The 27,713-nt window shown below is 55.3% G+C and overlaps 3 protein-coding genes across 8 annotated transcripts in view; 2 read left to right on the forward strand and 1 right to left on the reverse strand.

Moving 5' to 3' along the window:
• Irf3 (interferon regulatory factor 3) overlaps positions 1-3,221 on the forward strand; it is a 4,908-nt gene extending 1,687 nt beyond the window's left edge. For 2 of the 4 annotated variants that reach the window (XM_023706713.1, XM_012512748.2), the window contains exons 3-8: positions 376-547; positions 634-701; positions 843-1,011; positions 1,140-1,520; positions 2,413-2,528; positions 2,994-3,221. In XM_023706713.1, the coding sequence (XP_023562481.1) occupies positions 376-547; positions 634-701; positions 843-1,011; positions 1,140-1,520; positions 2,413-2,528; positions 2,994-3,161 (1,074 nt within the window). In that variant the 3' untranslated portion in view covers positions 3,162-3,221. The remainder of the gene's footprint in view (positions 1-375; positions 548-633; positions 702-842; positions 1,012-1,139; positions 1,521-2,412; positions 2,529-2,993) is intronic. The other 2 variants (XM_023706715.1, XM_023706714.1) reach the window with 2 other exon arrangements.
• Positions 3,222-4,247: 1,026 nt separating this feature from the next.
• Positions 4,248-18,609, reverse strand: Scaf1 (SR-related CTD associated factor 1). Of its 3 annotated transcripts, none has more exons than XM_004646440.2 (11): positions 18,500-18,609; positions 15,914-16,027; positions 15,650-15,707; positions 14,742-14,836; positions 14,344-14,444; positions 14,131-14,246; positions 7,960-10,764; positions 7,335-7,417; positions 6,925-7,143; positions 4,922-5,050; positions 4,248-4,673 (listed from the first exon to the last, which is right to left on the reverse strand). In XM_004646440.2, exons 2-11 carry the CDS (start codon positions 16,019-16,021, stop codon positions 4,482-4,484), a joined length of 3,906 nt encoding a protein of 1,301 aa, XP_004646497.1. In that variant the 5' UTR covers positions 16,022-16,027; positions 18,500-18,609; the 3' UTR covers positions 4,248-4,481. The 3 variants fall into 3 exon arrangements, with proteins under 3 accessions (XP_004646497.1, XP_023562420.1, XP_023562419.1); XM_023706652.1 differs by lacking the exon at positions 18,500-18,609 and adding an exon at positions 18,028-18,492 and having other exon boundaries at positions 4,252-4,673; XM_023706651.1 differs by lacking the exon at positions 18,500-18,609 and adding an exon at positions 18,036-18,491 and having other exon boundaries at positions 4,252-4,673.
• Positions 18,610-19,950: 1,341 nt separating this feature from the next.
• Positions 19,951-24,329, forward strand: Rras (RAS related). Its single transcript, XM_004646441.3, has 6 exons — positions 19,951-20,171; positions 22,393-22,480; positions 22,569-22,671; positions 22,760-22,868; positions 23,789-23,907; positions 23,983-24,329. The coding sequence occupies exons 1-6, from the start codon at positions 20,019-20,021 to the stop codon at positions 24,065-24,067; spliced, it is 657 nt and encodes a 218-aa protein (XP_004646498.1). The 5' UTR covers positions 19,951-20,018; the 3' UTR covers positions 24,068-24,329.
• The last annotated feature ends 3,384 nt before the right edge of the window (positions 24,330-27,713 follow it).

The raw sequence follows: 27,713 nt of genomic DNA on the forward strand, positions 1-27,713 counted from the left end.
TAGCTCAGTGGCACAGCATCCACTGGACAAGGGCGAGGTCCTGAGTTTGATTCCGAGTATAAAAAAAAACAAAAACGTAGAGAGCTAGGTGTGGTGACACACCCCTGTATTCCCAGGGCTCAACATGCTGAGCCAGGAGGATTGCTGTAAACTCCAGGCCAGCCTGTAATACATAGCAAGATCCTGTCTCAAACAAAACCTAGAGTTTAGAAAGCTGGAGGTGGGCAGGGATAAAGGTTGCTGGGGCGGAGACCCCATGGTTATGGGCAGTGGGTGTTGTGGATTTGCTCCTTGGCTTTGGAGGAGGCAGGGCCAGGCTCCCCGGGCTGCAGTCCATGTGGTCTTCCTCACTATCCTGTACTAATGTTGCCACAGGCCTGGGCTGAAGCCAGCGGTGCCTACATTCCCGGGAGGGATAAGCCCGATTTGCCAACCTGGAAGAGGAATTTCCGATCAGCCCTGAACCGGAAGGAAGTGTTGCGTTTAGCTGAGGACCAGAGCAAGGACCCTCACGACCCTCATAAGGTTTACGAGTTTGTGGACCCAGGTGTGTCAAAGCAGGCTTTTCCACGGAGCTTTGGGATGGGGGGTGCTCTGGAATCCATACTGTGCTCATTCACCCCTTATCCACAGAAGCCAGGGACTCTTCCCAGCTGGACACCTCTCCAGAAACCGAGGAAGGCAGTACTTCTGATGCCCAGGTGAGGGCGCACGCAGCCCTCTCTCCATTCTGCCCTGTCCGGTGGCCCCACTCAGGCCTTATCCTCGCCATTCCCACCCCTCTAGCCTGTCACAGGCTTGACTCTGGCCAGGCTGATGATGTCTGGCTCTGTTTCCTCCAGGAAGATATCTTAGAGCTGCTGAGTGACATGGCCTTGGTCCCACTCCCTGATGACATGGCCCAAGGGCAGTACCCTCAGCTCTTGAGCCCCAACTTGGACAACCCCATTCTCTGTCCAAACCCAACACCTTCTGAAAACCCACTGAAGCTGCTGCTGGTGCCTGAGGAACGTGAGTGCCAGCTGTGCGGTGGCGGGGGCACAGTGGGCACAGTGGGCCCTCAGCTGGTCTCTTAATTTCTTCCCCTTCACACAAACACCACTGTTGCTGTTGCTGCCACTGCTGTTGCCACCACTCAGAGTGGGAGTTCGAGGTGACCGCCTTCTATCGGGGCCACCAGGCCTTTCAGCAGACCATCTTCTGTCCTGGGGGCCTGCGGCTGGTGAGCTCCGAAGCTGGTGACAGAAAACTGCCTGGACAGCCAATAACACTGCCAGACCCTGGGATGTGCCTGACAGACCAGGTGGTAACAGAGTATGTGCGGCGTGTGCTGGACAGCCTGGGCGGGGGCCTGGCTCTGTGGCAGGCAGGGCAGCGGCTCTGTGTGCGGCGGTGGGGGCACTGCCATGCATTCTGGGCCATAGGCGAGGAGCTGCTCCCTGACTGCGAGCATGGGCATAAGGGCGAGGTCCCCAAGGATGTGGACAGCGACGTGTTTGACCTAAGGCCCTTTGTGACAGGTGAGTGCCCCATGTGGGAATCAGCAGGGGCTGGGTGAAGGGCATTAGGAGCAGGCAGTGTGGGCACTGGGTTCAGACCCTGCCCTCCGCCTGGGCAGCACCTGGCTCCTCGCCACCGCACAGCTGGGGAGCCATAGGCCCAGCACTAGGTCCCAGGGAGCTGGCTGCTGCCACTCGCGTTACTGGAGCACATGTCCAGCCAGCAGGAGGGCACTTGTCCAGCATCTCCCAAACACCCCCAAAAAGCTAACAGGAAAGAAGACCCTTAGGGCTTTGCTGGCCAGCAGAACTCTGCAGTGACGCCAGTGGGTCTTGGATGGTACCCACTAGCTACCCTGACTTTAGAGGCAGTGAGCTGAGTGCAACCCAGGAGCAAGTTTGAAACTTTATTTCATGTTAGTTACTTTTTTTTTTTTTTGAGACAGGGTCTCCCTTTGTAGTTTAGGCTGGCCTTAAACTTGCAGTGATCTTCCTGCCTCACATGCTGGGATTATAAGCATATACCACCACACCTGGTTTAATTATAATTTAAATGTAAATGGCTGCATATAGCAACTGTCTACATCCTGAACAGCACAGCTCCAAGGAATTAAGAGCAGTAAACTCAAACCCTCCCCCAACTGCACCGATCCCTGGGGTGGGACTCTCCTCCTCAGGGCCTGGTTCCCCTCTGAAAGATGGGGCTCTGGGTGCGCAAGAGAAGGGCAGTGGGAACCAAGGAGGAGGAAGACCAGCTTATAGCAGAATTCCAGGGACTTCTCTTCAGATGGGCAGCCCCTCCCCCCATGGTGACAAAGGGAATTAGTTAGTGGAAATGGGGTTACTACTTGCATTGAAGGCATGGGGTGGGGAGGGGCTCTCTCCCCTTCTCTGACTAGTCCTGGACCCCCAGATCTGATTGCCTTCATGGAAGGAAGCGGACATTCGCCACGCTACACTCTCTGGTTCTGCCTGGGGGAGTTGTGGCCTCAGAGCCAGCCGTGGGTCAAGAAGCTTGTGATGGTCAAGGTGCCTACAGCCCTGGGTTCCTAAGAGTGGGAGGCTGGGGTTACAACAGGAACCACTCCCAGAAGCCTTAGAAGATATATATAGATATATATCTATATCTATCTATCTATATATATATAATTTTTTTTTTTTTCTTTTGACGGAACCGGGGATTGAACTCAGGCCCTTGCACTTGCCAGGCAAGTGCTTATTCTACTGAGCCATCTCCCCGGCCCGGAAGATAGTCTTAAGCCTTAGACCCTTGGAAGGGTCAGCTATCGGCAGTTCCTTCACACCCTGTCCTCAGCCTAGAGTTCGTTTGACCTTCCAGGAGTCCCGACCACAAACCGCCCAGCCTGGGATTTTTTGACAATGGGGAAGACTGTAGTCCTGCAGCCATGCTGCTCAGGCTTCCTTCTGGGCTGCTCCCATGGTGGACAGCGGCTACGTGTCTTCCCTGACTGGTCCATCTCTGCCCTTCCTCAGGTGGTTCCCACTTGCCTCAAGGCCCTGTTGAACATGGCCCGGTCAGGAGGGGCCTCCTCACTGGAGAACACTGTGGACTTGCACATTTCCAACAGCCAGCCCCTCTCCCTCACCTCTGAGCAGTACAAGGCCTACCTGCAGGACCTGGTTGAGGACATGGATTTCTAAGCCACCGGGAGGCCTGAGCTCTGGCCTTTCACTTGCATCAATAAAGCAGTCCATGCTGCACTTAGGGGTATGTCTGGTGTTGGGTGTCCCCAGGCTGGCCCGGTCACAGCTGGCTTTTTTTGGTGGAACCGGGGATTGAACTCAGGCCTTTGTGCTTGCCAGGGAAGCGCTTGTTCCACTGAGCCATCTCCCCAGCCTCTTTTTTTTTTTGGGCTCCGAATGCCTTCAGGGCAGGTTTGGCTGGCTTGAGTTATGGGGATTGAACCACAGCACCCTGAGCCTGACTGCTTTGTTGAAGCAGCCACTTGAGCTGAGCTAAGGGGCAGGCCCCCTGGCTGCTGTTCTGACGACGGGGTCTTGATTCACCCTTCTCTGCAGCTCCCACAACTCAGGTGCCCAACCCAGGAGGACCAGCCTTGTTATATGTTTCCCTCTTGCCAGGGACCTGGCGAGGTGACAGCCACCCATTTCACAGACTATGACACTGAGGCTTAGAGAAGCCACAAATAGAAAACCTAGCTCAAAACCATGAGCTGACTCCAGCTACACTGCCCAAGAGAGGCAGAGGTGACTCCAGCCCAGGCCCGGTGCTCGGGGCTCTGCTGCCTCTGGCATGTGAGGCCTGCCTGTCCTGGGGACTGTGACCTTCCCTCCTCCCAGTGGGGCCGCAATTCTGGATAAGGAGGGACTGACAATATGGTCCTTGCTGTTATATGCCTCAGTTTCCCTCAGAGGCTTATAACAGGGCTGCTTATAAGAACACAACAGGGATAGAGAACCCCCCCCCCCATTTTGGGGAAACTGAAGCAAACATGGCCTCAGAGGCCTGAAGTGCCGAAAGCACCAATCAGGCGGCTCAGGGTCCCTGCCTCCTGCCACCCACACTTCCAATCGATAGCTGCTAACCACCAGCTCCTGTGCTCTACTGGTGGGGTCCTGTGTGATCCCCCAAACCACTGACTGCATTAAAGAAAGCAGGGCCCAACATGAGGCAGCTCCCAACCTCATGCTGGGCCTTTACTATGACCCTCCTTGTTTCTTTCCCAAGTCTTGTCTCTGAAATGGGCGGGCTAAAATAATGGGGCTGGGGTGACATTTAATGAAGACTTTAATGAAACTGAAGGGAGGGACACGAACAGGAGGGGCGCAATGGAGACAGGCTTGGGGCCATGGGAGATGGGCTCGGGCAGGGCAGGGGGCCCCCCTCTTCCCCACAGTGACTCCCCCAATCATTCCACTGACCAGGGGGGAAGTGGAGAGGTGGAGCCATAAATACGTCTGCAATCTCAGAGGCGAGGGGAGGAAGGAGCAGCCAGGGGCTCAGAGTGGGGGCAGGGGCAGGCCCGGTCCACCCTTGTCTGGGGGCCCTGGCTCCTTGGGTGGCCGTGGTGGTCCTGGGGGGTCCCCCGGCTTGCGGCCGTGCTTGCGGAAGTATCGGTAGCGCTGGACGTAGGCCCGCACCAGGTTGCTCACCTTCACTGGGTTGATCTCCCCACTTTTGCTGTGGCAGATCTGGGGAGCCAGGAGCACCCAAGTCACCACCACCACGCAGGCCACCTCCACCTTGGACTGCCAGGCACACCCAGGGACTGGGGCCCATTCTCTAAGTAAAATGCACACGCCACCACTTGTTCCCCTTGCTGACAGGCTCCTCTGTGCCTACAGCACAGGCGCAGGGACACTGGCAAAACCTTGGCCTCTGCCTGACCTCCCTGTCTGCACATCCCATGCACATGCCCCCTATTCAGCCCACACCCCACCTTGTGGACGGCCTTTCTCAGGATATCCTTGTACTCCTCCTTGGTGATGTCCTTTTTCTGATAGTATGGCTTGATGGCCAGTTTCACCTCCTCCACCGCCCGCTCTTGTGTGTGCAGCTTCTTCAGATACTGGTTGGTGGTGTCATGGTGGGAAAAAGACAGGTCGGAAAGATGCTGCAGCACCCCAGGGCCTACTGGCCTCCGCACCCCACACCCGCCACCCTTGGAGGTAAAGTCCTGCTTCCAGTCTGCCTTGCGTACTGCCTGCTGTAGTTATCCCGGCTCAGCAGGCACCTCCAGGCCATGACCAGGACATCTGTTCCCTGCCCTGCCCTCACAGTCAAGTGGGGAGATAAACATCAGCCCAGGAATCATGACTTTTAAATCTGACCTTAGAGGGCTGCTGGCTGTAGCAGAAAACTGCCACTCGGCTCTACAGCAGGGCAGCCGCGCCTGTCTGGGTTTTCAGCCTTGCCCTGGCTCCCGTGGACAGTGGGGCTAAGGAGTGCTTGGGCAGGGGGCGCAGGAGGTGTCTGAGCTCCACTGTGGAGACAGCACAGTGGTACTAGTTCTGTTTCACCACCACCATGGGCAACTGAACCTCTGATTCATCTGAAAAATGTGACAGCACGCATGGGGAGGGTAGGCCACAACCAGATACAAGTCCATCCAAGGCACTCGGTGGACAGGGAATCACATCTCCTGCCTTGGAAATCTGCAAAAGCAGTTGGGATGATCTGGGCGTGGTGACACATGCCTGTAATCCCAGCACTCAGGAGGCTGAGGCAAATTCAAGGCTACCCCGGGCCATACAGTGAGCCAAGGCCCTCGATGACCTTCCTCAGCTACATTCCTCCAAGCTATGGTGGAGCTGCCAAACAGGAAGTGGGTTTTTCTTTTCTTTTTTTTTTTGATACCAGTAATCGAACTTAGGACCTTGTACTTGCCAGGCAAGCGCTTATGTGCCACTGAGCTCTCCCCTGCCCAAGAAGGAGGTTTCTAAGACAAGAGCCCCAGGAAAGGCACTGCTCCTGGACACCCATTCCAGAGTGGCAGCAAGAAACTAAGGGCAGCAAACAGACCAGGCCGCAGGACGGAGGATCCAGGTCCTCCTACGAGGTCCCTGGGGTCTCAGGCCTGCAGCATGTGCTGGGGCCCTGTCCCTAAGGCTCCCAGGGGCACTTCTAGGCTGTAGTGCTTTTCCTCTGGTGCCCCCACAAGGCAGGTAAGGGTGGGCCACGCCACACACTGGCTCTGCAAGGGAGCTGGGAGGCAACAGGGACAGAAGATTAAGTCTGCAAGTGCCCACAGGCATTCTCCCTTTTTTTTTTTTTAATGTTTCCTTTATTTATTTTATTTTTTTTTTATGGTCAGCTCAGCCCACCCTGGGGGTGGGGCTGGCATGGCATGTGGTGCTGGGGATAGAACCGAGGTCCCTGCATACTTGCCTAAGCAGGTGCTTTAGACCACTGAGCTATCTCACCAGCCCCATTCTCCCTTTTTTTGAAGAAGTTCTTGCCTTTTCTTTTGAAAACCACCCTCTCCCACTTTCAGAGTGAGAGAAGAGAAATCAATGTGATTGAGGGGTACATGGATGGAGGTATGCCTGGAAAGGTGTATGTGTACATGTGTGGGTGTGTTTATACACACATACAGGCCTACAGCATTTTCTTTCAAACATACCAGGCATGGTAGCACCCACTTGTGATCCAGACTGGGGGAGGCTGAAGGTGGAGGATCACTATGAGTTCAAAAGCCAGCTTCAGCTAGAGTTCAAGACCAGCCTGAATTGCATCAAGACTGTGAGAGCTGGCTGGGGAGATAGCTCAGCAGCACAGCATCTGCCTAGCAAGTGCAAAGTCCTGAGTTCCGTTACCGGTACCAAAAAATAAAGAATAAACTCAAACTTAACCTACACTCTTTTCCCATTCATCCATCATGGTGGAAGTTTGTTCCTTATGATCTAATGACTGACTTATCCACCTCTCCCAAGGCCAGCTCACCTTGTCTGTGTCCCCACGTCCCTCGGAGCTACTGCTACCCTCTCTCTTGTCAGACACAACAGCCAGCCCAGTGGGGGTAGGTGGGGTAGAACCACAGCCCCCCAGAGGGAGGCTGCCTGGAAGCAGGTAGCTAGAAGGGCCAGGGGGCAAACCCAGAGAGGTGGGCACAGGAGCTGGAGTCACGCCCAGACTTGAGGGTGGCTTCCGGTGGCTGAGGATCTGTGGGAAGAGGGGGGGGCAATGAGTAAAGGCACCTCATGGTTCCTACCCTAACTTCCCTACAGTACCAGGACAATAGCCTCCACTTCTAGCCAATACCTTGCCCCCAAGGCCTGCTGGGAGTTGTAGTTCCTCTCCTAACCCAAGACAATAAACAAAAGGGTTTGGGGGACTTCCCCACAAAAGCACACCTGGTTGGTGGCCTGAATCAGCTCCTGGGCCTTTGCTCGGCTGGCCAAATTGGCCTCTTCCATCTTGAAGAGAAGTGCAGTCACTACAGGAGGCAGAGAAGTGAGAACAGGAGGTGACAAGAAGCACTGGCCCAGGTCCTGCTACCATCTCCCACTCTAGCCAGGCCTTGGAGCCTCATGCTCTGAACAGGATAAAGAATCACCTTGTCCCCTACGTGTCCTTATGACTCGAGGTGTGTAATAGTGCCAGAGAATGGAGGTATGACACCAGAGTCACTGAGGAACAAGATGGTGGCAGGTCTTGGGATTTTGTCCCCCTCCCACCTGTGTTCAGTCTCAGCCTCTGCCCCTTCCTGTGAGGTCTGACAAGCTACACCATCTCCTAAAGGACAGAGCCCTGCTCCACCCATGCTTTTTGCTCCCTTCAAGTCTGGCTCTTGGTAGGTCCTAGCACCATGTTACTGTGCTGGCCAACAGCTGTTTGGACCCGGGACACCTACAGGACCTACAAGAGGACCTAAGTGGACCACCCTGTCACTATGTATTTCCCTTCAGAGGACCCCTACTCCTTCCCATCCCCATCCTCCTGGTCCTGCCTCATCAGCACCACCCCAGGGGCACTCACAGGCCAGGACACCACTGGTGGTACAGTCCACACCAGCTGGCAGATTCCAGGGCATAGGCGGGGGCAGTGTGGGCAGCTGGGAGACTCGGGTTGCTGGCCCATCCTCTGCCCCTGAGTCTCCAGCTGTGGACCCTGCACTGGGTGCAGTGCTCGGGGCGGCGGGAGCTGTGCTGGTGGCTGTAGTGGTGGCAGGCTGCTGCTGCTCCTCCTCTTCCTCCTCCTCCTCCTCATCTTCCTCCTCCTCCTCCGCACCACCTCGGACCCCAGCATCCTCAGCAGCCTCCTCAGGCAAGAAGGAGACCTCAGGGGTCTTGCAGCTACTGTCCACAGTCTGTGAGTCTGGGGTGAGTGCTGGGGGCGGAGGGGCTGCCTTGGGGGGTGGGGTACTAGGGGCCTTGGCAGCCCGCTCCTCTCCAGACCAAGAAGTCTCCTCAGCCCCTTTGGCTCCTGCTGCCTGGCTGCAGCTGTCTGCCTTTGACTTCTTCAGCAACACCGGACCACTGCTGCTCCCACTGCTACCCCCACCACGGATCTTTTTCCTGGTCTTAGATGGCTTGGTCTTTCCCTTGGTCCCCTTGGCTTTCTTGGCCCCGGCCTTGGCCTTGACCTTGGTCTTTTTGGGCTTGGTGCTGCCTGGTGCAGCCTTGGCCGGTTCGGTGGGAGCCCGTTCATCAGGCTTAAGGAAGGGAGAGCGGCTCTCTCGATCGCGGCTAAACTTGACCCCGATAGAGCCCAGGCCAGCAGAGGCAGAATCCTTGGCTGGGGTGGTACTGCTGACACCCTCTCGGATGAGCACTGCTACCTTGGACTGCAGTTTCACCTTCCGGGAGGAACAGGACGATGAGGACGACGAAGAGCCTGAGCCGCTGCTGACTGGTGGCTTTGGCGGGGGCCCTGAGGAAGGTGCTGACTCCTTGGAAGGCCGGGCCTTCTTGGAGGACCTGTCCCTGTCCCTGTCCCGATCCCGGTCCCCCCCATCCAAGGCCTTCCTCCGAGAGCCCTTCTCCCGGGAGGAGGAAGAGGAGGAAGCAGCCCCTGAGCGCCTGCGGTCCTTTTCGCCACTCTTGCCCCCACGCTCCTCCCCACTTAGGCCCTCTGAGTCGTATAGGACCTCACGCTTGGGGGAGGTGGCGGGCACCGGGGAGGGTCCTCGGGGGTCCGACTTGTCAAGCCGGCCCACGGTGATGGTCCGCTTGATGGCGAACAGATCGTGGTCCGTGAGGTCCTGTATGGAGGGTGGGACGGCGCCCCGGCGGCGACTATCCCGCTCGACACCAGCAGAGGAGCCAGAGGGCTGTGGCACAGGTACGGGGGCCTTGTCCCCTGTGTCCCCTGCTCGCTTCTCGCCCCTGGACCGCGATCGCTTCTTCTTCTTCTTGCTGCTACCACCATCACGGTGTTTGCCACGGTGCCGCTCGCGCCTGGAGGACGAGGATGATGAAGTGGCCGGAGGTGGGGAGGCTGAACGCCGCCGCCGCCGCCGCTTCTCCCGAGACCTGGACCTGCGGCTGCTCCCACGGCGGCGGTCGGAGCTGCGTGAGCGGCGGCGGGCAGAGCGGGAGCGGGAGCGAGATCGGGAGCGGCGGCGAGCAGAGGATGAGGTGTGGGAGCTGGGCTTGTGGTCACGGGAGCGGTGCTTCTTGGAGTCCCAGGGTGAGGCAGGAGCAGGCGGAGCCGGCTGTGCGGACGAGGACGAAGAGGCCTCCTTGGGCTCCCCGCCACTCCGCTTGCGCTCCCGCCTCGACTTCTTGCGCGTGGGCGGGCCCGTGGCTGCAGAGGCCGTGGCAGTGGCAGGGGCGGTGGCTGGGGACGGCGAGCGCTGGCGATACCGCTCCCGCCGTTGCGTGAGGATCTTTCGGCGTAGGTCCAGGCCGCCCCAGCGAGTGTCAGCGGTGGGAGGCGCGGGCGCCGGGTCGCCCAGGTCCACCTGCAGCGCACCCTCACCGTCTGACTCGGCATGAAGCGACAGGAAGTCGTCGCCCTCCGGGGCCCGGGCCGCCGGGGTCTGTGGGACAGGCTGAGGCGCTGGGGCTGCTACCGAGGCAGGGGGCTGCCGGGCAGCTCTGCTGCCCCGGAACAGGGACACAGCCACCCGGGGCTCCTCCTCTGGCTGCACAATCTCACCCTCCTCAATCTCTGAGTCGGGAGGGGGAAGCAAAGGCGGCGGGAGAGCAGCTCCACCGGCGGTGACCACCTCCACGGACACCTTGCCTTCCCGACAGGCCTCCGCCTCAGCCCCCACCACGAAGACGCGCCGGCGAGTGGCTGCCTCGGCCCGCGTGGAGTCAGCCTGGGGCGGTGTTCCCGGGGTGGGCCCGGGCTGAGTGGGCTGGGGGTCCGGGCGCGGGCTGTCGTCACCTGGGAAGTCCTGGCTCAGGCTGTTGTCGTCATAGATGCCCGCCAGAGTCTCCGAGATGCGGCTGATGCTCTGTGACAGGCCTTCCTCCTCCTCCTCATCTTCTTCCTCCTCTTCCTCCTCTGGAGAGGGTGTCCCCGCGGAGGAGCTGGGGTTGGAGCCAGTGGGCTCAAAAGGGTCGTACTTTTGCTCCGGAGCAGGGGGTGGGGAGTAGGCCTCGTCCGTGGGGTGGAAGGGGTCATAGATGTCGAATCGGGGGGCAGGTTGGGCTGGGGGAGCAGGGGGTGGAGGGGGTGGAGGAGGGGAAGGGGAGGAAGAAGAGGGAGATGGGGAAGGGGAGGAGGAGGCAGAGGAGGGTGCCGGGGGTGGGGCAGGGCCCCCATCTCCTGTGCCCAAGGTGAGGAGGTGGCGGGCACAGGTGGGTGGGGAAGAGTGAGACTGTGGAGAAACTGCAAAGGAACAGGGACACAGAGATGCAGTCAGGGCCCGCTCGACCCTCACTGTCCCCCAGTGTGGGGGCCTCCCTTGACCACCCACAGGCTGTGTGCTGTGTGCGCCATCGGGAAGGCCTGTGACCTGTCAGACACAGGAGGCAGGGAGCAGTCAGGCCAATGTGACCACGGCTCGCACCCCATGTCCAGACCCCCAGGCCCTGAAGCCCAAGAACTGCCCCAACCAAGGGCAGTGATGTCACCAAGGCAGACTTAGGGAGGAGGGCCCAGGTTCAGACCCAAGTCCACCACTTGCTGTGGTTCCTCCCATTTTGCACAAAGAATGTGAGGCTTAGGTTGGGGGTGTTCATCCTTGCAGCCCCCTCCCACAGGGCCGTGCCTGCTCAGCGATGGCAAGGACAGAGCCTGACTGTGGTCTCCTCTGTAGCTCGCTCCTAGGTTGGCCCCCACTGCCTGGAGTACTATATTCTTGGTGCCTGCTACACAAGCAGAGGTAGATGACTGAGGTCTTGCCATGAGGAGGATCTGAGCCAGAACTGGCCATATGTGCAAGCACACGTGCCAGGGTCCCCTTGACAAGGGTGCCAGCATGGCTGGGCAGGCATGGTGGCAGGAAGCAGTGAGGCACCCTACGGCAACTCCCATAGCCACAGCCCAATTAGATCCCAGGTCCCAGCCCTCACCAGTAAGGAGGCCATGGGTAAGTGGCTCCACCTTTCTGCCTCGGCCTACGGACGGCAGGATAGTCCTTTTCCAAATGTTTTTTCTATAGATAGGATTATGGGTGCCTTTTCTTTTTCCTTAGGTCTTAATATTTTCCAAAGGAAAAAGACAACCATCTGGAATGAGAAAAGCAGGGCTAGGGCTGAGCACGGTGGCACACACTCGTAATGGCTGCTACATGGAAGGCTGAGCAGGAGGGTATTTTGAGCCCAGGAATTGAAGCACAGTCTAGGCAACATAATGAGACTTCACCTCAAACAAAACTAAGCAAAAGAAATGGAATGTTGCTCAGTGGTAGAGGTCTTGCCTAACATGCACAGGCCTTGGGCCTGATTCCCAGCACTACAAAAAATGCATAATAAAAAAATGGAAAGGGAGGAACTACCTGCTCGGGCCCCCCTCCTGTCCCTCTCTCCGGACAGGAGCTTTCTTTCTCTCAATAAATATATTCTGCTCATAAAAAAAAAAAAAAGGAACTTAAATAAGCTGGGTTTTGTACCCAGCATTCGAGAAGCTGAGGCTGGAGGATCACCCCAAGTTTGAGGCCTGCCTGTGGCTACGTTACATAGTAAGTTCAAGACCAGCCTATACTACATAGGGAGCCCCTGTCTCAAAAAGCCAAAAAAAAAGGATAAGCCCAGAGTCACCCTAATGTAACTATTAGGTTCCAGATACTTCTATATCACTCTACAGCCTGGGGCCAAAGCTGTTATTCATTCAATTTATTTTATTTATTTTTTATTTTTTGGCGGAACCGGGGATTGAACTCAGACCCTTGCGCTTGCCTGGGAAGCGCTTACTCCACTGAGCCATCTCCCCGGCCCTAAACAAGTTGGGTATTTTGTTGTTGTTTTTGTGGAACCGGGGATTGAACTCTGGCTGTTGTGCTTGCCAAGGAAGTGCTTATTCCACTGAGCCATCTCCCTAGCCCTATTCATTCCATTTTGTAAATAAAGTTTTATTGGAACATTGCCTACCCATTTGTTTACTTATGGACTCTTTTTTTTTTTTTTTTTGCGGAACCGGGGCTTGAACTCAGATCCTTGCGTTTGCCAGTCAAGCGCTTATCCTACTGAGCCATCTCCCCGGCCCCTACTTATGGACTCTTTAAGAGAAATTTTAAAGCAATTTTGAGGGCTGGTCTGATAGTTCAGCAGACGAAAGCACCTGCTTAGGCAGGCTCAGGGACCAGGGATTCCATCGCTGCATACCATGCCAGCTCTGCCTGTGGGGTGCACTGAGACAGTGACTGAGACTAGGCCTGGTGGCGCATGCCTGTAATCCCAGCACTTGGGAGGCTGAAAACAGGAAAATTACGAGTCCGATCTATATAGTGAGACTCCACAGACCCTGTCCTAAATATGGGGGGGGGGGGAAACAAAAAAAAAACACTTTTGTGGGTCCTAATCACCATATCTCCTATAACTAATGAATAAGCTGACTCATAGCTGTTAAAAATAAGCAGGCACAACCAGCCATGATGCCCCCAGAGCAATAATCCTAGTACTCAGAAGGCTGAGGCAGGAACATCACTATGAGTTTGAAGCCAGTGTGGGATATGTAGTGAGAAATAAAAAAAAACATAGTAAAATAAAATGGCACAAAATTAGCCTGCCCTGACGCATGAAGGTGTGCAAGCCAGGCTTTCCAAGGGAAGTCAAGGCCAAAGCAGCCACACCCAAGCCAAACAAATCTTCCTCTCCACTCCCCTTCCCAGCCTGTATGTACACAGAGAAGGGATCTAAACTCATGGGAGTCCTGGCAATCAGTAGTATGTTTCACAGAAATGCCAATTCCCAGACGGGTATGGTGGTGCACACCCCTAACCCCAAGCCTTCCACAAGGCTGAGAATCCAGCCTAAACAATTTACCAGAACCCTGGTCAAAATAATAAAATGCGGGCCGGGGAGATGGCTTAGTAGAATAAGCGCTTGCCTGGCAAGCACAAGGGCCTGAGTTCAATCCTGTTCTGCAAAAAAATAAAATAAATAAATAAATAAAAATAGTAATAATAAAATGCAGCTCAGAGCAAAGGCCCTGGGTTCAATCCGCAAAACCACACAAACAGAAAGCAAATTCCCTACTCTACCCCACACCCCTGCTGCCCTGTAAGAGTGGGCGCAGAGATCCACACATTTGCAAATAATTCAGAGTGCAGACTTGAGAACCACAGGGCCAGAGGCATTACTGAGGGCCCAGGGTACGCGGAGCGGATGCCTACTGGCACAATGCACATCAAAGCAATCAACTGCCCACTTGGGTTGTACATACAAACACACTGCAGCGCCAGGCCCAGGGCCACCACTAGCACTGGCTGCACAATCTCTAGCGAATGACTTCCCACTTCCAGACTCCTCTCACTCCTCTGGAAGATGGAAACAATGGAGGTCCCCCTCCAGGGGTCATGAATTCCGGGTGCAGTGACACTACACAGCCCTGGCCACTATGTGCTAACCCTACAAGGCCTTATCACGTTAGTTTTACTATGTATGTCCGCACACACAAGGCTTTACAGCAGCCTAATTGCAGAAACATATTTGATATGCAATGCAATCCCAACCACTGTCACTGCTGTAACAGTGGCAGCCACCTCTCATACCACTCAAAGGTCACCTGCCTGGCTCCACCAGCCCCACATACCCGTTTTGCCCGTCCTCCAGGCCCTGAGACGGGGCAGCAGGCTGGGCACAGGAAGAGGAATGGGATCCCTGTCTCCAATCCGGACCTCAGCTACCAGCTCCAGCATGTCCTCGCTTCTGCAAGATAGAGGGGAAAGGGTGAGCCTGGGGAGTGGGGCCAGGGCAACAGCTCTCTGGGCTAGGGAAGCCCTTGCTCCACCCCCCAGCTCCTCACTCGCCGGGCCGCAGATCCAGAGGGCTGGGAACCCAGGTATCTGGGGGGTCCAGGACAGTCATCAGCCCTGCAAGGAAGCTGTCAGCGGCCAGGTCCAGCACCTACAGTAGAACAAGGGTGCCACACTGTGAGGACTCGAGAATAACACCTCCCTGAGGGGCTGGGGAGATGGTTCAGTAAAATAAGTGCTTCCCTGGCAAGCACAAGGGTCTGAGTTCCATCCCCGGTTCAAGCCACACACTGAGCCCCTGGAAAAAACGCAGGGACCAAGCTCTTCCCTTCAGGGTTTATAGCCTGGCTCAGACTCCCAATACAGTCCCCTCTGAGGCCCAGATGGGTCCCCCAAGCCCCTCCTCCTCCAGACCCAGAGGTGTCACCGCCCAGTTCGTCTTACTCACAGTAGCTGTGTCAGCACCCCCTGATTCGTGGGGACGGGGCTCTGACCGTGGACTCCGGCAGCGCCTCCACCGAACGCCATGACACCGAGAGCCATCTGGAGAGAGAGATTTGCGTGGTAGACTTTAAGACAGAGGACTGGATGAGCTCATGGGGACAGGAAAGAGGGGCCTGGTCCCTGCTTGACGCTGGAACCACACATCACCTCCTGATTCAGGCCCCACGGGCTTCCCAAGACCCCATTATGGGCTCACTCTCCCCCATTCATTCTCCCATCCACCCCCAGGATGAAGTCCCCACATTTCAGCCCAGTATTCAAGGCCTGCTGAGACTTGGTCCCCACAGACCTTTCCTGCTTCTCTCAGGTGCCCCACCACCCTGCAAACCAGCCCCAACGAGTCACACACTGCCCCCAGGGCAGGCCTGTGCCACAGCCTAGTCCCTGACCCTGTAGACTTCTACCCATCAGACAAGGCTCATGTGTCCATGGAGAGCCAGGCTCTCCGTAACCCTGCTAGGCAGCCACCGACCACCTACACCCTCTAGACTCCCTGAGGAGCATCTTTTTTTTTTTTTTTTTTTTTTTTGGTGGGATCGGGGATTGAACTCAGGGCCTTGCGCTTGCCAGGGAAGCGCTTATTCTACTGAGCTATCTCCTGGCCCCTTAAATTTATTTATTTATTTATTTTTTGTGGAACTGGGAATTGAACTCATGCCCTTGTGCTTGCCAGGCAAGCGCCTATTCTACTGAGCGATCTCCCCAGCCCTCCTGAGGAGCATCTTGCTCTTCACAGGCAGCCATGGGGCTGGACCATGTTTGGGTCCCTGTGACCACAGAAGGCATGAACAAGGTGAGGGTAAGGAATGCAGAAAAGGAGCAAAGGACCAAAAGCAGCACAACTCACCGTACCTTTATCACTTGGCAGATCTGCCTGCAGCGAGCTTCCCACAGCCTGCTGTATGGCACGCTGCAGCAAAAGGGTGGAATGAACCAAGAGTCAGGCATGCTAGCAAAAGAGACCACGCAATCTCTGCTCCCTGTGAGATGAGTATTCTTGACACCCCTGTAGCTAGGCCAAGGCCTCAGCCTCTTCCCCTGGGGCGTAAAAGACATGGTCCGAAATGTGGACCCAGTCTCTCTTCCTCCCTCAGCCCAGGCATCCAGCAGCCTCACCAGGATAAAAGCAGAAGGAGAGAGTGTGGGGTCTCTGTCAGGTGGCCCATCACCCCGGTCCTCGCCTGACTCCTCTGTCTTCCCTCGAGACTCATCTTCTTCCTCCATGGTGTCCTGGTCAGGGAGGGGACAGTTGGGAGCATAGGCTGGGGCAGCGACAGGAGCAGGTGGATGGGCCTCTGACACTGTCTGGTGGCACCCTCATCAGCACCCACCCTGCCTCATCCCAGCCCGCCTTGTCCTTGGGCCAGTGTGGGCCACAGGGACCAGAGCACTTTTCTTCCTTTGTCTGGATTTCAGCCTCCTCTGCCACCTATTTCAGCATCTTGCTCTCCAGTTCCCATCAGGCCCCATAGGCCTCACTCCTCTCCATTAGAGAATACAAACCCAACCTTGTGATGTTTTTATTTTATGTTGTGATTTCAAAGCATGTTCCACAGTCCATACACTCTGCCTGGCCAAGCTGAGGTATGTGCTGGCTGGCATTTAATGCCAGGTACCACACGGCTCCATAGGGCATCAATCATCATCCTCGATAACAAGGAACCAAAGAATGTTTCTTTGTATACACAAAAGATGGAAGCATGACAGTGGTCTGCAGAGCCCCTATGCCACTTTTAACACAAAAACACTAAATTTCAGAAAGATATGCTGTCCCCCAAACCTGGGGGGCACTCCTGCCTGTCACCTTACTGTGTGTCCTGTGGATATGTGACCACACCCTGGGTGATGCTGCAGAAATTCTCTGGTTTGAGCACCCAATCAGGCAATGGAGAGCATGTTGCACAGCGGTGGATGTTTGGATAAGGCCTTCAGAAACTAGCGATATTACAGGTGCAAGTTTCCACAACTGTCAAATTTGCTAATGAGAAAACAATACATAATCTCTAAATTCCTTGCAAGTTTCAAATTTCCTGTATTTCTCTATAAGCAGCAAATTGTATCTATCTAGAGAATGGCTGAGCCTGTACTATTAGTCACTGTATTACTAGTCCTTAATATTCTGGTTTCCCCTCTCTCTCCCCCACCTTCCTGCTGCACATTAGCAAAGAAAGAACTGGCCCTGGTCTCTATTCTAGCACAAGTTTCGAAGACAGCGCCCAAGCTTCCACATACACAATCAGCCTCCCAGGTCTCTAAACCTTCCAGCCCCTTCCCTAAATCCCTGCAGACCTGGCCCAACCTAATGGTCTGCTACACCCTGGCTTCTCCAACTAATACTCAATAGCCTCAGGCCTGCAGAGAGCTCCCCTGCCTGAGGCTGCTCTTCAGCACCTTCTGGGAAGTGCTTACTTTGCATAGTGACTGTCTAGGATCAGAAGCTTGGTCAAGTCCTGACACAACCTTCAAGAGCCCCAAACCCACTGCGGCACAGGAAGATGCCCTCAGCTCCTCAGCTCTTGTAGACAGCCTGTTGACCCTGCCAGGACCCTCTAGATCAGTGATGTCCAAACTCCCAGGTCTGGGGACAGCGTAGAGCTTCATAAATAGTTAACTACAAAAAGTATATAGGATGTAATCAAATTATTCACAGTTCTTCATAAGTTATGTGGAAATATCAATTTCTGGGACCTGAGTATTAGTTAAAATCATATATACTGGGCTTCAAATATGTATTTCTTCCAAGGTCAGAAAAGTACAGACCCCCCTCAGACATAGGTGGGTTAATTCTCTCTCTAGCCCCAGGATGAGGAAGGATTTTAAAGCAATTTACATTTGAAGTACTTTCTAAAGAGAAAGTACATCTGAGATGGGCAAAATTGCCAACATTCTCTTTTTGTGTTATTCTCCACACTTCTCTAACCCTCAAAAGGATTCGAATCTGCTCCAGGCATCCTTGCAATCACAACTAATCCACCCAGATGGCTCCAGGTCCTTCTAACTATCCCCAGCCTCCTGTCACCCACATCAGACCTTCCTAGGTCCTACAGACCTACCTACTGCACAGTACTGCCCCCCCGACACTTTTGGGAGGCACATCTCATTCCCCTAAAGTGGCCCTGAAAGACCTCCTAACCCTTGAACAGTTCACCCAGGCCCACGAAACAGCTCCAGACCTATGCAGTCCAGCGGCAACCACAGGCCACCCCATGTAGACACTTCCCAGCACTCACAGACGTACCCCAGCACTCTTAGGCGGCTCTGCAGACACTCCTCAGTTCTTGCAGACCTCCTTCACCCCTGGGACACGGCTCAAGATCGCAAGATGGCCCCAAAATCCTCTAAACAGAGTCTAGCCTCCGGTGGGCCCATAGAGACGATCCACAGCGCCTACTGACACGTTCCAGGTCAGCTATGAGATGGAGGCCAGACTCTAGGCTCAGTCCAGGCCCTCTGGACAACCCCAGTCCGCTCAGGGACGCCGTAGACGCCCCCTAGAACCCACAGATGCGTTCCGGGGCCCTACGAAGGCCCCTCGTTTGGCGCCAGACTTCACCCCCACTGCCGGGCCCGAGACTGGCCCGTTAAGCCCTCCAGGCCCCCTGGCGTGTGGGGGGGTACCCAGGGACAACTAGCGACCCGACTCCGCCCCGCCCACCCCCATAGGCCCGAGCCCCGCGGCCCGGACCGCCGCCGCCATCTTACCCCGCCGCTCGGGCTGCGGCTCCAGCCCCGGCGCGGGGCGGGGCGGAACGGGGCGGGGCCCGCGGGCAGAGAAGTGGGGCGGAGCTAAAGTGCCGCCGAGCTTGCCGGGATTTCAAGTACGGAGCACGGTGTACTAAAGGCTGGCTGGGAGGTGAGAAGACTCGATTTCCCAGGAGTCAATGGGGCATATGGGGCGGGGTGCTCGCCGTGCATGCCGGGAGGCGTAGTCTGCGTACCGCCTCAGCCGCGCGGGGACAGCGAGCTAGTGAGAGGTTAAGTGGGCGGAGTTGCTACAGCCCGCGGTGAAGCCCCACAATGCCTTGCACGCGCGGGGAAAGGGCGGCGGAATAGGAAGTGATGTATAAAGGCGTTCAGCCGAACAGAGGCAAGGGAATTGTAGTTTGGTGGAGTGAGCCGGCCTGGCTGGCCATTGCCCCGCCCATATTCTGGATATTTCAGAATCCAGACCCCCGGGTCCACTCTAGAACAGGAGAACTGTACATCGCAACCTTTTCGTTCAGGGCAGAGAAGTCCTTCGTCCCAAGGACTCGAGGTCTCAGTCCTTTTTCTTTGGACCTGAGTTGTCCGCAGGCCGCTTGTTCCTCAAACTATCCAAGTGTGAAGCTCACACTTTATGGGTTACAAGGCCTCCCCCGAGCCCCGCGTCTTCCCCAGGATTCAGGGCCCCAAGTCTCCAACCGTATTTTTTCCTAGGGACCCAAGTATCTAGGCTCACAGCTTCCTCCTTCAAACCCCAGAAATCTTGGCCCCGGGCCCTTCATGACCCGAACGTCCCGACTAGGGCAAGCTGGCTCATGGATTAGGAATGCAGTGATCTCACGGCCCCTCCCTGTCCCGTTACTCTGCTGTCCCCCTCCAGGGCCCCATCTCTCCTCCCAGTCTGTCTTCCGTTTGGCTGGGACAGCGGGAACCGGAAGCCTGGGTCCTCCGAGCGGGCGGAGGCGGGCGGAGACTCCGGCTTCTTGCTCAGACGGTTCGAGAGCTTGGCTACGACCCCCAGTAAGGAGATGGAACTTCTCGAGACAGGTCCTTCCACAGAACGCCCTATATACGGCTGCTCGCAAGACGGCAAGCCCCGTCTGCCAGAATAAGACTTAGAGCTTGGTCCTCCAAGAAGCTGTCGCAGGGTCTATTTGCATAGACCCACCCCCGGAAAAAAGCTTCCCGCCCATCTGCCAAAAGAATACACACTTATTAGCATAGCTCCGCCCACAGACCGCCTGCCAGCTGAAAGCGCGTGGCACCGCTCAGGATGAGCACAGGTCTTTATTAGCATAACTCCGCCCTACTCGGAATCCCCCTTCCCGCAAACTTCGTTCCCTACCCTTATTAGCATAGCTCCTCCCTTTCCATGGCCTTCCCCACTCCTTAAGTGTCCGAGACCCAAGTCCTTCTGGCAAGACCTCATGATTATGCAGTAGCCTCATTAGCGTAGCCCGCCTCTGGGTCCCGCCCGGTTCCCCCCAGCTGTAGCAGAGGCGGCGGCAGCGGTGGCGACATGAGCAGCGGGGCGGCGTCCAGGACTGGGCGGGGGCGGCCCAGGGGCGGGGGACCTGGACCCGGGGACCCCCCGCCCAGCGAGACTCACAAGCTGGTGGTCGTGGGCGGCGGCGGCGTGGGCAAGAGCGCGCTGACTATCCAGTTCATCCAGGTAGAGTGCCCCCAACCGGGAAGGTGGCCCTGAGACCCAGACCTGAGCCCTGTTGGGGATCCCTGAGAATCCCATTGCGCCTTGACCCATTACTGAAAACTTCCCACGAAGCTCTTTAATTTTCAAAGATCCCCGATTTTGCGACTCTAAACTCTGGGAGGGCCTCCACCCCTTGCACGCAGGACCTTCGACTGCATACATCCTGAGACCTGAGGTCTCTCTGAGGTCAGCTACTGACTTGGCCGAGTGCCTTTTGAAAGCTCCCTAAATACCAAACAGTTGTCCTATTGAGACCCTGAGCAATCCCTGGGGCTACCAACCCCTCCACGCTGAGCCTTATCTTGACCCCTCACCTGGCTAACAGCTGTGCCGGCACCTTTCTCATCACCCAGTGGAAATCTTGGCCCCTCAGGGAGGCTCAGAATCTAGAAATTTTGCTTAGTCTTTGGCTGAGGATTTCCCCTGGCATCCAAGAGACTTCAAAAAAATCCTCCCCCTTGGCCTTCAAGAAAACTCCAGGACCCCAAGATCTAGAGATACCCCCAATCCAGACTCAGATCCTCCCTCCCATCCTACCCCTAAGGAAAACCAACCACTCCTCCATCCTGAGTTCTGCTTCCCTCCAGCTCCCTGACTTGTCTCAGAAACCTTGAGTAACCCCTAAATCATCTCCATGAAAGAAGCTCCCAGATCATGCATACTCCCAGAAAGATCCACTCCTTGAGAAGTGGATCTGAATCTCTAAAAATGCATCTCAGAGTATCTAAGACCATTGTATGACAGCCTCCAAGTACCCTGAGGTATCCCTATGCTGGTCCCCATCTTCACCCTTGAGCTTCTCCAAATGTATTCAGAGGACCTCTGCCCCTGCACCTTCCCCTTAGGGAAGTCCTCACCAACCACCCAACTAATGAGATGCAGATCTCCAGCCCAAAGTCAATCTTTCTCTGCTGCCTACAGCCCCTCAAACCCGATATCCTCCATGCAAGAAACCTAAAAAAAGAAAGAAAAGAAAAAAGAAGCCTCCCTCTAGCCTGCCGCCTGTGGAAACAGTTCCCATACCCAAGCCCTGCCGGTGCAGAAGGAGGCACCAGCCCTGGGCCCCTGGCACTCAGAGCTGGCCTGAGGCCGGGCTGCAGGCGCTGGATTTGGCAGGAAGGGAGGGGCCGGGGCAGAGGGTGGGGCAGCCTCTTGCAGCCGGATTGGAACTGGGAGCTTCCCTAGGGAGAAGCTTGAAGGCTGCCTAGAGGAGGAGGAGGGGAAGTGGAGGAGGAAAGAGATGGGGAGGAGGCCGCAGAGGGAAACACAGAACCAGGCACTCTTGAGATGACAGCAGCTCCCAATAGCTGAGCGTTTACTATGTGCCCAGTGATGCTAAACGTTTAGCAAGGGGTTCCCCAGAATGTCACAATGCTGGATGGGTGTGGTGTTATTCTTATTTTCCAAATGAGAAAACTGAGGCCGACAAGGGAAGTGATTTTGTTCAATGTCACACAGCCAGGATGTCATCATGATAAGGGAAAGAGACTTTTATCTGGAGAGAGGACCAGGAGAACTTCAGAGAGAGGGCACTGGGGAAGGGGGACAGGTATCCCAAGAGAGAATGACAGAGACCCAGAGCAGAAGAAATAGAAACTTGGGGCCGGGGAGATAGCTCAGTGGAATAAGCACTTGCCTGGCAAGCGCCTGAGTTCAATCCCCGGTTCCACCAAAAAAAGAAAGAAAGAAATAGAGACTTAACGGAGAGAGCATAAGGAAGCAAGCAATGGGCCAAGGACTTCAAGAAAAGACCAAGAAGGGCCAGTGAGATAGCTCAGTGGACTAGACGCCTGCTTAGACAAGCAGAGACCAGGTTTCAATCCCTTGCACCACATGTGGCGCCAGCACTGAGTGGCACACACCTGTAATCCCAGCGCTACCAAATACATAAATATAAATAAATAAATAAGTAAATAGAAAAAAAACAAGAGCTGGGCCTGGTGGTGTATGGCAGCAATCCCAGCACTTGGGAGGCTGACAGCAAGTTCAAGGCCAGCCTGGACTACAAAGTGAATTCCAGGCCAGCTGAACTACATAGTGGGACCTCCGAGCTGCGAGACCCTGCAACAAGCAAATACATTCATAATAATAATAATAATAAATTTTAAAAAGAAAAAGGGTCAGGGCACCCGAGAGCTCAAGTTCATCGACCCCTAACAGTGGGCTCTCCCCACCCTTCCAGTCCTACTTTGTGTCTGACTACGACCCCACCATCGAGGACTCCTACACGAAGATCTGCACTGTGGATGGCACCCCAGCCCGGCTGGACAGTGAGTCACAGGGGAACAGGCTGGCGGGGGCTGGGCACTGAGGGCTTTCGGGTGTCCTTGAAGGGGGCTTGGCCCCCTTTCTCCCCAGTCCTGGACACCGCAGGCCAGGAGGAGTTCGGGGCCATGCGGGAGCAGTACATGCGTGCAGGCCATGGTTTCCTGCTGGTGTTCGCCATTAACGACCGGCAGAGGTGAGAGGTGGGGCGGCGGGGCGTGCGGGGCGTGGGGGCGTGGGGGCCCGCGGCTGGCCGGCCCTCATGCCTGTGGCCTGTGTCACAGCTTCAACGAGGTGGGCAAGCTTTTCACGCAGATCCTCCGAGTCAAGGACCGCGACGACTTCCCTGTCGTGCTGGTTGGGAACAAGGCAGATCTGGAGACGCAGCGGCAGGTTCGGGACGGCCCCTGCCCCAGAACCCCGTCTCTGCCGCGATCCCCATCCTGCCCGGCCCCTGCAGCCACCTCACAACCTGCAGCCTGCCTGCCCCGGCCGGTCCCGCCCCTTCCCCACACCTGGTACCCAGCATGGATTTGTGTGCCCTGCGCTGTAATCCTGTCACTTCCTGCACACATGAAAAGCATGATTTCCACACAGAACTCCTCTCTTAGGCGAATCCTCCTCTGGGGATTTCCAGCCTCAGGGCTGCGCTTGGCCTCTGCCAAGACCGACATCCTTCTAGCCTGCCGAGTCCCAGTTATCTGATACGTCTAAGAGGCCTCCCTGGGCGTGGTGATGCATGTGCCGGTAATCCCGGCATTCAGGGAGGCTGAGGCTGAAGGAGCACGAATTCAAGTCCAGCTGGTGCAAATCAGTGATCTAGGGAGACGCTGTCTCAAATAATTTTTATTTTATTTTTTAACAAAGGGCAGAGAATGTAAGTGTGAAAACAAAATTTTTCCCTGATTTTTTTTTTTTCCTTGAGGGAGTGTTTTGATTTTCTTTACAGGCTGGACTTGAGCTCACTTTGTAGCCTAGGCTGTCCCAAATTTGCCAGCAATCCTCCTGCCTCCCAAGTGCTGGGATTACAAGTGTGCGCCACCACACCTGGCCTTGAGGGTGTAGTTTGAGACAGGGTCTTGTGTAGCCCAGGCTATTCTCAAACTCAAGGCAATCCTCCTACGTCAGTATCCTAAGAGCGAGGATTCTCTGATTTCTTATTTATATGATACCAACACCCTCAGCATCCCACAGAGCCTCTTAGGAGCTTCCTCTCTGGAGCTCCAGGGTTCTTGTCTGCCTATCTCCCTCCCTGGCTGGGGTCATTCTTAGTGTAAGAACCTGACTTCTCCCTCTGCTCTGCCCTGTCCCAGGTCCCACGATCTGAAGCCTCCAGCTTTGGTGCCTCCCATCATGTGGCCTACTTTGAAGCCTCAGCCAAACTGCGGCTCAACGTGGACGAGGCCTTCGAGCAGCTGGTGCGGGCTGTCCGGTGAGTCCCCTGCCCTAAGTTGGCCTGTCCTTCCACCTCCAGCCCGGTGTCACTGGCTTTGGCCTCTTTCCACAGGAAGTACCAGGAACAAGAGCTCCCACCCAGCCCACCCACTGCCCCCAGGAAGAAGGATGGGGGCTGCCCCTGCGTCCTGCTGTAGCCCAGAGAAGTGACCAGCACAAACTGGGGGGACCAGCTGCCTCGCACCCTGCCATGTAGCCTGAGGCCCCAGCAGTTTCCTTTTCTGGGTCTCCCAGGACACACTACCCTCACCCTGACTTGCTGGCCTCCTCTGGGCCATGCCGCTGTGTGCCTTCAGCCAACACCTCCTTTCCCCACCTAAGCCTCTGGTGGTGAGGGGGGTCCCAGGTCACTGCTGTACATAACTCCCTTCCCTCAGAAAAATAAACATCACTGCCAACTTTAGGAAATACCTTTTTGTTTTGTTTTGTCAGAACTGGGGATTGAACTCAGGCCCTTGCATTTGCCAGGGAAGCACTTATTCCACTGAGCCATCTCCTCAGCCTGTTTTGTTTTTGAGACAGGGTTTCCATATGTAGTTCAGGCAGTTAGGTCCTTGAACTCATTATGTATCGAAGGCTGGCCTGAAACTCAGGGCAATTCTCTTGCCTCAGCCTCCCAAGTACTCAAATTACAGGTGTGTACAACACCTGGCTCAGGAGATGTTTTTTAAAAGGAAAACGCTGGGGGGGCTGGGGAGATGACTCAGTAGAATAAGTGCTTGCCTGGCAAGCACAAGTGCCTGAGTTCAATCCCCGGTTCTGCCAAAAAATAAAAATAAAATAAAATAAAAGGAAAACACTGGGCTGGCCTGATAGCTCAGCAGATTAAAGCGCCTGTTTAGGCAGCGCGCACCAGCCAGGGTTCCATTCCCAGCTGGTCGTGCTGGCCAAGCCCCCGGGGCACGCTGAGCCAGCAATTGAGACTAGGCGTGGTGGTGCACACCTGTAATCCCAGCACTTGGGAGACTGAGGCAGGATCATTGTGAGTTTGAGACCAGCCTGGGGTACATAGTGAGCTCAAGCCCAGCCCCTGAGAATCACTGAGTCTGATCTGTGTAGTGAGACCCTCTCCTAAATACAGGAAAAAAAAAAAAAAAAAGAGAGAGAGAGAGAGAGAGAAACGCTGAGTAGGTTTGGGGTGCGCACTCAAAAGCCTGTCTGAAACCGGTGTACCTTCCTGAACCTATCCACCTCTCGGGAAGGGGCAAGGACACAAACTCGAGCAGGCATCCAGACCGCCCCCCCAACAGCATGGCTCTGCCCTCTGCTATTTGGGTGGATGTGTTGCAGGTGGGGTGAGGTGTCTGCAAGAAAATTGTCCCTGGGGCTGGGGAGATAGAATAAGCGTTTGCCTGGCAAGTGCAAGGTCCTGAGTTCAATCCCGGGTACCACAAAAAAAAAAGAAAAAAGAAACTTGTTCCTGGGGAATTATCCACTCAGCCCCCCCCCCTCCTGTCCCTCTCTCAGACAGGATCTTTCTTTCTCTCAATAAATATATTCTGCTCATTTAAAAAAAAAAAAAATCTTGTCCCCTCTGCAAAGAACTAAGCTCCTTGGGAACACCAGACACATTTTAAGAGTATAACAGCAGCACAGGGCCGGTGGTTTTCTTTCTTTTTTTTTGTGGAACTGGGGATTGAACTCAGGTCCTTACGCTTGCCAGACAAGCGCTTAGTCTACCGAGCTATCTCCCTGGCCCCAGCCAGTGGTTTTCTTGCCGGGCAGGGTAAATCCATGGCATCCTAGTGCTGTACAAAGGCCAACTGCACTGCTATACAGATGGATGGCCGCCGGCTCTCCCACCGCCAGTGCACTCGCAGTAAGGGCCCTGGCTGGAGGCACAGGTGGGCAGAATGGTGCTCAAGCAGCACCTGGCAAGTCCCTGAGAGTGCCTAGGAGGCCTGGCACCATGGGGGCTGTTGGCACACATCTGTTATCCCAGCACACAGGAGGCTGAGGCAGGAGGATCGCCGGGAGTTTGAGACCAGCCTGGGCTACATAGTGAGACCCTGTTGTAAAGAAACAATTCCTGAATTGAATTAAGGGCTGAAAATGTGGGGTAGGACATAGGGAGACTTCTGGCCTTTGCTGACCAAAGCTGATGTCTGGAACATGTCATATGAAATAAAAAAAATCAAAATCCTGAGCCAGGCATGGTAGTGCACACCTGTAATCCCAGCACTCGGGAGGCCAAGGCAGGATCATTGTGAGTTTGAGACCAGCCTGGGGTACATAGTGAGCTCAAGGCCAGCCCAAAATGCATAGCAAGACCCTGTCTCAAAAGGATTTAAAAAAAAAAATCAAAAATCAAAATCCTGACTGTTGATAGATATAGAGTTGCATTCTCTTAATGAATAGAATGATTTTTTCTAATGGTGTTTGTAAGTATGGTCACAAGTCTGCATCTTGTACAGCAATTAACCACTAAGAAGAATATATGCAGTGTATTATTTGTTGAAAAAAAAAAAATCCTGTCATTTACTACCCTGGAAAGCTGGATCCAGAACTGGAAACTACTAGAAACCTCCCAATTCTACCGGACCCATCACTGTGGGTTATTTTTTGCTACATAGTCTATATAGCTCAGGATCCTCCTGCCTCAGCCTCCTAAGTGCAGGGACTACAGGTGTACACTTGGGCCTAGCTATCAGCCACCCCTTTGAACTCTGACAGCTGTTCAACACACCAGGCTAAAACCCTCACCTGAACTGTCCTCGGATCCCAGGGCTGAGGCCTCCAGTCTCCCGGGGAGGAGGAGTCAATCACAGGTTGGGAGAGGGCAGAGGAGCTGCAGGCTGCCAGGGCATGCCCCAGGGCACAGGATCTGTGACCTGAGCAGGCTGTTCCGTCCTGCCCCAGAACCATGAATGCCCCTCTGTGCTCCACAGGAGAACACTGATTACCAAGGATCCCTTTCCGGCTTTCATTATCACAGAATCCTTGGCCTGCGTTCAACTTTCCGCCCTGGGAATAAGGGTGGCTGGATGCATTGTGCTACATTTGCTTCCGCCTGCACAAGCAGCCGCCCAGCCCTGCTGCGGGGGGAGAGCAGAGATTGGGACAATGCTTCCACCAGATGCCAGACAAGGTCTGGCTTTTCAGCCTGCTCCCGCCCCGGCGATGCTGTACACCCCACAGTTAGGATTCCCAGGGTCCCTGCTGGACACAGGCTGGGCGGGCCAGGCCTTTCCCGATCATCCTGAGCTTCTAGGTCGGGGACATTTGCTTTGTGCCGGTACACAACATACAGGGAGAAAGTGACAAGTTCTTGGTGTACTGGAGAAGCAAAGCCCATGGAACAACTGGCAGGAGAATTTTTTTTTTTTTTTTTTCTGGCAGGGGAACATTTTTACCCCCCCCCCATGGAACCAGGGATTGAACTCAGGCCCTTGCACTTGCCAGGGAAGCGCTTATCTCACTGAGCCATCTCCCCAGTCCGGCATTTTTGGAAGTGCAAGCCACTGCCATTCCAAAGCTCAGGAGATGACAGTGAGGGGGCTGGCACCTCCCTGCTTCATGTCGTACCACCTGTGAGGACATCCATGGGACACTGCTACTTCCTTGGGCTCAGGAAGGCCTCGGGACACTTAAGTCTCTCCCCGTTTTGATGACCTTGTCTTTAGCCATCTTTTTGGTTTTTTAAGGCAGGGTCTGGCCCTGTAGTCCAGGCTGGCCTTGACACCCATCTCACCTCCCAAGCTCTGGATTTCCAGGCAAGCAGCACCACGCCTACCTTGCACGGTTAGTGTTGCAGCCCAAGCTGAAATTCAGGCAGCTGGGGCC

This window comes from Octodon degus, unplaced genomic scaffold (genome assembly GCF_000260255.1).
Source record: "Octodon degus isolate 3935 unplaced genomic scaffold, OctDeg1.0 scaffold00268, whole genome shotgun sequence".
NCBI lineage: Eukaryota > Metazoa > Chordata > Mammalia > Rodentia > Octodontidae > Octodon > Octodon degus.